The 10,350-nt window shown below is 42.2% G+C and overlaps 1 protein-coding gene across 8 annotated transcripts in view; it reads left to right on the top strand.

Annotated features, from left to right (window-relative positions):
- The first annotated feature begins 7,279 nt into the window (after positions 1-7,279).
- slc37a3 (solute carrier family 37 member 3) overlaps positions 7,280-10,350 on the top strand; it is a 45,540-nt gene continuing 42,469 nt past the window's right edge. For 2 of the 8 annotated variants that reach the window (XM_073948447.1, XM_005174588.4), the window contains exons 1-2: positions 7,280-7,371; positions 7,470-7,604. In XM_073948447.1, coding sequence (XP_073804548.1) covers positions 7,549-7,604 — 56 coding nt within the window. In that variant the 5' untranslated portion in view covers positions 7,280-7,371; positions 7,470-7,548. Of the gene's footprint in view, positions 7,605-10,350 lie in introns of all 8 variants that reach the window. The other 6 variants (XM_073948446.1, XM_005174587.4, XM_073948448.1 and 3 more) reach the window with 3 other exon arrangements.

The following is a 10,350-nucleotide window of genomic DNA, read 5'->3' as shown; positions in this document are numbered from 1 at the left end:
CAATCTAGCATAACCCTGCTGCAAAATCCAGCTTAAACCAGCCTAGGCTGGTTGGCTGGTTTTAGCTGGTTGACCAGCCTGGTTTTAGAGGGGATTTGGCCATTTCCAGGCTGGTTTCCAGTCATTTCCAGCCTGGTCTTAGCTGGACATAGCTGGTTTTGGCTATTCAACTCCAACCCTGACATGCTAAGACCAGGCTGGAAATGGCCAAAACCCCTCTAAAACCAGCCAACCAGCTTAGGCTGGTTGGCTGGTTTTAGCTGGTCGACCAGCCTGGTTTTAGAGGGGTTTTGGCCATTTCCAGCCTGGTCTTAGCTGGTCAGGCTGGAAAATGATGAGCTAAAACCAGCTTCACCAGCCTGGTTTAAGCTGGACATAGCTGGTTTTGGCTGGGCACCCAGCCTGGCTAAGCTGGTCAAGCTGATTTTAGCTGGTCATCTCCCAGCCTGACCAGCTAAGACCAGGTTGGAAGTGGCCAAAACCCCTCTAAAACCAGCCTGGTTAACCAACTAAAACCAGCCAACCAGCCTAGGCTGGTTTAAGCTGGATTTTTCTGTAGGGAAGGTTTATAACCTCTTGCGACTGAGTAAATGGTGAATAAATGATCACTACTATTTCCTTTAAAGCTGATCAACTCGATGTTTGGGTTAAAACGGGTCTTATAGTATCACCCAAACGGAGTTGAACTCGACTGTTTAGCGTGTTGTTTACTGACTGCCTCCTGATGTCACTTTATTATCCTTGAGGTTGAGGGAGATGACTTGTGAAATGATACGACTGGATTACGGCGACGGTAAGTGCGTGTAGCGTGTTCAATTTCAAAAATTCAAAACGTGTGACTACACTCGGCGGCCACTTTATTAGGTACACCTGTCCAACTGCTCGTTAACGCAAATGTCTAATCAGTCAGTCGGATGAGAGAAACGATCTGCTGCAGGTCAAGGCGAGCATCAGAATGAGGATTTAAGTGACGTTGAATGGTTTAGAAGTAGCGTGTTTATGAAAGCCTATCCAATCTCATTTACACTCACCGGCCACTTTATTGGGTACACAACATGTTGAACCTTGAATCGGATGGGCTACAGCAGCAGAATGTCATGAAGCGTAAATCATCTCAGACTGGTTTCTAGAACATGACAAGGAGTTCACTGTACTCAAATGGCCTCCACAGTCACCAGATATCAATCAAGTGGACCCCCATTTGGGATGTGGTGTAACGGGAGATTCAAAATCAACAAATCTGCAGCGACTGCGTGATGCTATCAAGTCAATATGGAGCAAAATCTCACAGGAATATTTCCAGTAGCTTGTTGAATCTACGTCACGAAGAGATTAAGGCAGTTCTGAAGGCAAAAGGGAGGGTCCAACCTGGTACTAGTAAGGTGTACCTAATAAAGAGGCCGGGGAGTGTATTTTATATGGCTTCTAACTTCAAACGGGCCATGAACGTTGTGAGAGAATCATATCTCAGCACAACAACGAAACAAACATTGAATTAGGTCAGAGCGAGGATCAACACAGCAGTGACGCGTTCATGAATCTGTTGAATAAGAAAACCGACCAGTTATTCGATGTTAAAGGACATGAAGAGTTAGCAAAGCTAGCTGTGAATCCTAAACTATTACTCCTAATCTCAACATCATGTCTTTAAACAAGAGACAACACAACCTGCCAAGCTTTTAAAACCACCTCAACTGACAGAAAACTGTGCTCAGCAGTCAGTGTTAAAAGATGCTAATGATTAAATAGCTGAATAAATATGTCCCCTGCTGAAAAATCAACCAGTCAACCAGGCTGGTTTTAGAGGGGTTTTGGCCACTTCAAGCCTGGTCTTAGCTGGTCAGGCTGGGAGATGACCAGCCTAGCCAAGCTAAGAGTCCAGCCAAAACCAGCTATATCCAGCTTAAACCAGGCTGGTCAGGCTGGTTTTAGCTGAATTTGGCTGGTAATTTTCCAGCCTGACCAGCTAAGACCAGGCTGGAAATGGTAAAAACTCCTCTAAAACCAGGCTGGTCAACCAGCTAAAACCAGCAAACCAGCCTAGGCTGGTTTAAGCTGGATTTTTCAGAAGGATCCCTGCTGAAAAAAAACTGCTTAAACCAGCTTAAGCTGGTTGACCAGCCTGGTTTTAGAGGATTTTTAGACATTTCCAGCCTGGTCTTAGCTGGTCAGACTGGAAAATAGCCTGAAAGAGGCCAAAACCTGTCTAAAACCAGCCTACCAGCCTAGGCTGTTTTTATTGTTCAGTAGAGTTAGCGTAGCAGTTTGTCTCTGGGTTAGTTATATGAACGTTTTTGTGTAAAAATGTTCATTTTTACTTTGTTTCACCTGATTCAGGTTTTATTTATTTACATTTACATATAGTCATTTAGCAGACGCTTTTATCCAAATCGACTTACAAATGAGGACAAGGAAGCAATTTACACAACTAAGAGCAACAATGAATAAGTGCTATAGACAAGTTTCAGGTCTGTAAAGTCTAAGAAGGGAAGTATTAGTAGTATTAGTATATATATATATATTTTTTTTTTTTTTTTTGTACAGTTAGTGTGATATTCAGAGAGGCAATTGCAGATTAGGAAGTGAAGTGGAGACTAAATAGTTGGGTTTTTAGTCGTTTCTTGAAAATAGCGAGTGACTCTGCTGTTCTGATGCAGTTAGGGAGTTCATTCCACCAACTGGGCAGATTGAGCGTGAGCGTTCGCGAAAGTGATTTCTTCCCTCTTTGGGATGGAACCACGAGGCAACGTTCATTCACAGAATGCAAGTTTCTGGAGGGCACATAGATCTGCAGAAGCGAGAGCAGATAAGAAGGTGCTAGGCCAGAAGTCACTTTGTAGGCAAACATCAGAGCTTTGAATTTAATGCGAGCAGCAACTGGCAGCCAGTGCAAACGGATGAGCAGCGGAGTGACATGTGCTCGTTTAGGTTCATTGAAGACCACTCGTGCTGCTGCGTTCTGGAGCAGCTGAAGAGGCTTGATAGAGTTAGCTGGAAGCCCGGCTAGTAGAGAGTTGCAGTAATCCAGTTTGGAGAGAACAAGAGCTTGAACAAGGAGTTGAGCTGCATGTTCAGATAAGAAGGGTCGGATCTTTCTGATGTTATAGAGTGCGAATCTGCACGATCGAGCAGTTCTAGAAATATGGTCAGAGAAGTTCAGTTGGTCATCAATCGTTACTCCAAGGCTTTTCACCATTTTGGATGCAGTAATGGTTGCCCCATCCATCTGGATTGAAAAGTTATGGTGTAGAGTCGGGTTGGCAGAAACTACAAGCATTTCCGTTTTTGCGAGGTTCAGCTGAAGATGATGATCTTTCATCCAGTGTGAAATATCCAACAGGCAGGCTGAGATACGAGCTGGAACCGAGGGATCATCAGGATGAAAAGAGAGGTATAGCTGGGTATCATCAGCATAGCAGTGGTAGGAGAATCCATGTCTCTGGATGACTGGTCCTAGAGATGATGTGTAGATGGAGAAGAGAAGTGGCCCAAGAACAGAGCCTTGAGGTACCCCAGTGTTTAGATGCTGTAGGTTGGACACCTCTCCCCTCCAAGACACCCTGAATGACCTGTCAGAGAGGTAAGATCTGAAAAATTTAGGTTTTTAGTTAATTTTTATATTTGAATAAAATGTACTGCATTAAATGTCATTTTTTTATTAAAAAACATGAAAAATAAACCATGTATTATCAATATAAATGTTCTCTCACTTTAGAGTTCAATCCATTTGCATACATAATCATATTGAATGTGTGTTCTCAATGACTTTGTATCAAAAAAAAACTGCTGGTTAAACTGCAAGAATGTGCGATTTACAAGAGTAGTTCCTCTAACAATTGTATGGTAATTAGTCAAATTATAAACACGTATTTACGATATCATAAACAGAGATATGAACAGTGTCACCAAAGAGCATAGATTCGCCAAAAGAGACACTCTAGTGCGATTTGGGGAAACTGTCGCTAGATGCCGCGACGGCCATTTTGGAATGAAAGTTGCCATAGAACAACAGCATATTATAAGACTGTAAAATAAACTATTAAAAGTGCTGGGGCCTCATGTACGAAGACTTGCGTGGAAATCTTACTAAAACATTGCGTACGCACAAAGCTGTAAATGTGCGTACGCAGAAAAAAATTCAGATGTATGAAACACTGCGTACGCCGAATCTCACGCATATTCTTTTGTACATCTGAATGAACGTGAAACTGAGCGCAACATGCACGAGCACAAAACCCCTCCCTGCCTCCGCCCCCGTATGAATATGCTAATGACTATGCTAATGGCAAAACCCAACGAAAAAGCAAAGGCAAAAGCAAGCAAGAAGAGAAACTTTGAACAGAATGTGAACTGGAGGTGCTGCTTTCGGAGGTAGACCGGAGAAAAGCGGTGTTATTACCAAGTTTGTTCTCCGGAATTAACAACAAAAGAAAAAAATAAAGTGGGAGAGTTTAGCTGATGCGGTTAACACAGTTGGGTCTGAACATCGCACTGAGTGCATTTAAAAAAAAGAAATAGTGTGGTTTATATCTGTAAAATGTTGCAGGATGCTTAACGGTCTCAGTGGCGCTACTCGTTAGACGCATGTAATCATGAATTGACACGTTCGAGCATGAACTCGGCTCAAATCCAGCGTCTGATGAACTCTTTCTTGTTTTTTCCCCGCTACATATCAGATTTTGCCAACTATTTATCACGAGAAAGACAAGTAGGAATCATCAATAAGTTTGTATCAATAAGCATCATATTTTATCTGCACATTTATTGAATGGAAATGTTTCTGATTCACGCATGCAAATTCATCTTCAGATAGTGTCTTAATAGCAATGTGCGTGCAGTAGATCGCTCAGATTACATTGGGAAAACAGGCGACCGCTGCAAATTGTGCTTTAATGTTTAGCTGGTCAACTGTGTGGTATGGAAACCTTATATACCTGCTAGATGAACCCGTCTCATACAGCTGCCATTGCAAGGCTCAGACACTTTGTAGAGAAGAATTTAACACAACTGCCTCTAGGAGTCGCCAATGGAAATAAAACAGACACGCACAAAAAATGTGCGTACGCCAGCCAGAAAGCTGCCGTGAACCTGCGCACATTCCCACGTTCAGTTCATTGTTAGTAAATCCAAACGTGAGCGATTCTGAGCGTGAAACCTGGCGTACGCAAAGTTTTTGTGCGTACGCAGCATTGATACATGAGGCCCCTGGTGATTGTGACAGTAATTGTTGTATTGTCGTCTTTCATGTTGTACCTCAGCTTTAATGCGCTTTTAAAATAAATAAAAAAAAAAAAACAAAGCAGCTGCTTGCCATCGCAACAGCAACAGGATCCAATAGACGGCCGATCGCTTTCACTCCAAAATGGCGGAATCGTATGGAGTCAGAATAGACTTAAAGGGCCATGAAAGCCCCTCGTTTCAGCAGGGTGTTTTCACACCTCTACTTTGGAAAAAGTCAGAAAAGTGGGCGTGTCCAGCTCTGTTTAGGGGGGAGTGTTGGAGGAACTAAAGTGGGAGGGTGTGGGAGTGTCTATTTGTGCACGCGCGAGTTTCAGAGTCAAAATACACACACACAGTAGAAAGTGATGGTGTTTAACCTACATGGACATCTGTAGTCGAATTATTTGCCAAATTATTAAATGTTGGACTTTAACTGCAGTTTGGCTCTTTCATTCAGGGAATTCATTCATGCCTCTCGCCACAAACGAGATATTTGATTCGAGGCGCTGCTCTAAGCGTGTATTTTTCATGCAATGTTTGATACCGCACGGCGAATGAGAGAAAAAAACCTCTGCATTTCCCGCAAACTTAGATGCACTCGGCAGGTAGTGTCAGAAAGCCGCGTGTGTTATTCCGGTCACTAAATGCGGTGAAAATCCTACACGAGGTTAAAGTTTGGTTGTGGTGCTAACATGTTTACTCTCAGTGCTATAGTTAACTTAGTTTGATATGAAAATACTGAATAATCAAAGAGCGCTGGTCGCTCACTTACCAAATCTGTAGAGGCAGGACAATCACCAGCAACTAGAGCTGCGTCTTTATTAAGAGGAGACTACAAGCGAATCCGGATCTCAGCGTTTGCAGATGAGAACAGCTCCCAGGTAAACAATAATCCTCCTTAGACACGTAAGTTATTGTTGTCGAGCGTCGCGTACACTGTTAATCCACACGTGATCCAGATGAGCTCTCACAGAGAGAAAATGAAAACAAAACTTCACTGCAGCAAACTATAAAAGCAACACTTCACGCTTGTTTTGCCAACACAACGTGGCGTCTCTGTCGTGTAAACACTGTGACAGTAATGAATATTAATGAAGTTGCACAATAGAGCACGCTGATTGGTTTGAACCAAGCTTTACTCATGCATTAATGCAGCACACTGTAAGACGTAATAAGACACACTCTGGCACAGACGTCCAGTCTGCACGCTGGAATACACGCTATTATGTCATGACCGTGACGCAGCTTCAAAAATTCGTTTCAAACCGGAAGTACGAATTTGCTTGAAATAACGCAAAAACAACCAATTTACACTTTTTAGTGAAATATAGGTGTCCTAATAGTGTTTTTAGCAGTGTGGGACACATATACCACTGTCAACAGCTCAACACATGTGTTTTGATGTTTTGTGACCCTTTAAGAAAAGTGTCAGAAAAGACACGAGGTACACATGCGTAGCCAAATTCACGTGCATAAAACCAAATTCACGTGCGTAAAATATGGTCAAATAAATTAATAAATAAAAAAAAAGTGCGACTGCTGCTTTCTCCCTTCGCCATGCTGGAGAGGAACAGTCTGCGCAAAAGAAGCGCAGAGTTGGTTTTATTGACTACAGCTCTCATCTGATTGGCTGAAAGGTACGAGTAGTCCTGACTCTGGCAGGAAAGTCTAAAAAACACACACACACGTATCCAGGGGTAGTCGTACGTGAAAGAGGATTATTCTCATTCAGGATGAACTCGCAAGTTTTAAACATTCAAAACTTTTTGTACACTTGTATACATTTGCAAATGGTGTTTTGCATTTGTGAAACGTATTTTATGAAAATGTATTTTTATTTTGAGCACCTGAAATTTTTTTTGTGAATATAAATAACTATTTTACGCACGTGAATTTGGCTGCGCATGTGTACATCGTGTCTATTGCGTGAATTTCTTTTGAGACTAATCTGATTCCATAGAGTCGCGGGGCTGCTGCTGGGCGCTGCTTGGTCATTCTAAGCTCTATGGTGTCACTTTAAACGAATCGGCTTTTATTTTGAAAGCTGCAGCATCCGGATGACGCCCGTGTTTGCTCTTTAACCCGCGTGTACGTTGCGTTCGCTTGTCCTGCAGTCAAAGAATTCTGTTTCACAGTAAATGATTGAACCGGGTGAGTATCGATGCTTGTTATGAGGTTCGCCAGGTGAAGACTAGATGATACGCTGCAGACTTATTAATCGACGTGTAGATCTACCGCGGCGTTTGTAGGTGATGTTTACGGTGCAGTAGAGTGTCCTGAAGACTCCAGTCCCTCCTCTTCCTCCTCCTCTTCATCCAGACCCTTATAATGTGGCCCCTCTACACCTATCATCACCTGCTAACCTTCCTGCTAACCTTCTTCAGGTAACTTGCGCTGTTCTGTGCACATCACCGTGCGCTGTTTCCACGGGAACCCGTTAGCATATGTTACAGACATGTCGCAGTCCTTATGTTGACTGACAGTCTGATTCTTTACTATTTGTTTACTATTTGTTTTGTTGTAAAGTACATTTAAGGTCACCTTTAAGATTATACAGCACCGTTTAGCCTTTTCCTGAATACTTCAAACTGTATGTTTAATCTAATGCTAACTGTCCTGCGTAAAGCAGTCCCACATTAAAATTTAATTTTATTAATTCATTAATATTTAAAATACTGTAGTAGTTTATAGTAAATACTGCCGTGTTTTTGAACCGTACTGTAGTAAAATGCTTGAATTAGTCTGTTGAGATAATTCTATAGTTGTTGCTATGGCAACACAACTGTAGTAATAAACAAATAACAACTACTATTTAGGTGAAGTGGGTTTTATAGTCACGCATTCAGACTTTCTCCTTATAATATAATTTCAGAAAGGTATCCTTTGCAGATTCTGAATAGGGAAATCACATTAGCAGCCAATGACTGTCAAAGTTCAACAGTCAATTAAATTGTGCTAATGTCATTTTAAAGCCATTCTTATACAGTTAGGTCCATAAATATTTGGACATCGACACAATTCTAACATATTTTGCCTCTACACCAACACAATGGAGACTGTCAGCTTTTATTTGAAGGTATTTACAATCAAATCAGGTGAATGCTTTAGGAATTACAGCAGTTTGCGTATCTGCCTCCCACTTGTTAAGGGACCAAAATGAATTGGACAAAGTAATAATCATAAATCAAACTTTAACTATTTAATACTTGGTTGCAATTCCTTTGCAGTTCGATTACAGCCTGAAGTCTGAAACGCATAAGCCCCTTTCACACAGTGATACCGGTAAATATCTGGAAAATTTCCGGAACGACTTTACCGGTATATTGAAAAAAGCGCTGTTCACACTGGCGAGTAGTTACGGAAGTTTTCCGTTAAAGAGCATTCACACATCCATTCCAAAATACCGGTAAATTCTGACATCATACACCACAAATGAGCTTTAAACGGCTGCGCTTGTGTTTGTAAACATTTGACTAAATTACAAACTCTGTAGATGATCAATATTGTGAACTACTTTCGCAGGATCACTTTCGCATGTCGAGATGTTCATAATATGTGCGTGTGCAGTCGCTCACAGGCTGTTTCACAGGCACACGCAAAGCTTGAAGGTAAACAAACAACGGCTTATCATAAGCATCTCATCGATGATTATTTACACAGTTGGCATTAAGAAGAACATATAAACGTGATCTGACTAACTTCTAGCAGCTAAATGTGTCTGGAAAAATATTCAAAGGCTTTTATTCTCATAAATCGCGCGGACGTAAATGCGCCTGACTGTTGTGATTGGCTAAAGCAGACGTCTCACGTCAGCACGTTCTAGACGTGCACGCGCTTATTCCGGCAATCTTCCTTCTGCATTCACACAGCGCAGCATTCCGGCAAATTGCTGGTAATGTTACAACTTCTCTTTCCGGAAAATAGCCAGAACGAATTTACCGGTATTTTCAAAAAGGACCTGTTCACACATACAACCTTTCCGGAAAATTGCCGGCAATTTTCCGGAAAGGTCTGTATGTGTGAAAGGGGCTATAGACATCAGCAGACGCTGGGTTTCAAGAAATGCAGGCTCAATCGGATTCAGGGCAGGTGACTGACTAGGCCATTGCGAAACATTTCACTTCTTTCCCTTCAAAAGCTCTGGTTGCTTTTGCAGTACGCTTTAGGACGTTCTCCACCTGCACTGTGAAGCGCCGTCCAATGAGTTCTGAAGCATTTGGCTGAATATGAGCAGAAAATGTTGCCTGAAACACTGCAGAATTCATCCTGCTGCTTCAGTCAGCACCACATCATCAATAAATACAGGTGAACCAGTTCCACTGACAGCCATACATGCTTACACCATGACACTACCACCACCATGCTTCACTGCTCTTAGGATCATGAGCAGATCCGTTCCTTCTCCATCACTCTGATATAAGTTGATCTGGATCTCATCTGTCCACAGCATGTTGTTCCAGCACTGTGAAGGCTTTTTCAGAACTCTAATCTGGCCTTCCTGTTTTTGAGGCTCGCCAATGGTTTACATCTTGTGGTGAACCCTCTGCATTCGCTCCGGTGTGGTCTTCTCTTGATTGTTGACTCTGATACACCTGCCTTCTGGAGAGTGTTCTTGATCTGGTCAACTGTTGTGAAGGGTGTTTTCTTCACCAGGGAAAGAATTCTTCAGCCGTCCACACCAGTTGTTTCCGTGGTCTTCCGGCTCTTCTGGTGTTGCTGAGCTCTCTGGTGCACTCTTTCTTTTAAAGAATGCTCCAAACATTTCCACACCTGATGTTCTCTCTCTCTCTCTCTCTTTCTCTCTCTCTAATGAGTTTGTTTTGTTTTTTAGCCTTACGATGGCTTGCTTGACTGATAGTGGAAGCTCTTTGGATCTCATTCTAAGAGTTGACAATGACAGATTCCAAATGCAAACTTGAAACAAACTCTTAGGGATATTATTTTTGGGGTACTGAGGGAATATCACGCACCTGGCCATGGAACAGCTTAGAAGCAATTACTTTTGGTCCCTTAACAAGTGGGAAGCAAATATGCAAACTGTTGTAATTCCTACAGCGTTCAGCTGATTTGGATGCAAGTACCCTCAAATTAAAGCTGACAGTCTGCAGTAAAAGCACATTTAAAGCATTC

This window comes from Danio rerio, chromosome 4 (assembly GCF_049306965.1).
Source record: "Danio rerio strain Tuebingen ecotype United States chromosome 4, GRCz12tu, whole genome shotgun sequence".
In the NCBI taxonomy this organism is placed as follows: domain Eukaryota; kingdom Metazoa; phylum Chordata; class Actinopteri; order Cypriniformes; family Danionidae; genus Danio; species Danio rerio.
Note: the sequence above shows the minus strand (reverse complement) of the source record. Positions and strands in the feature narration are given on the sequence as shown.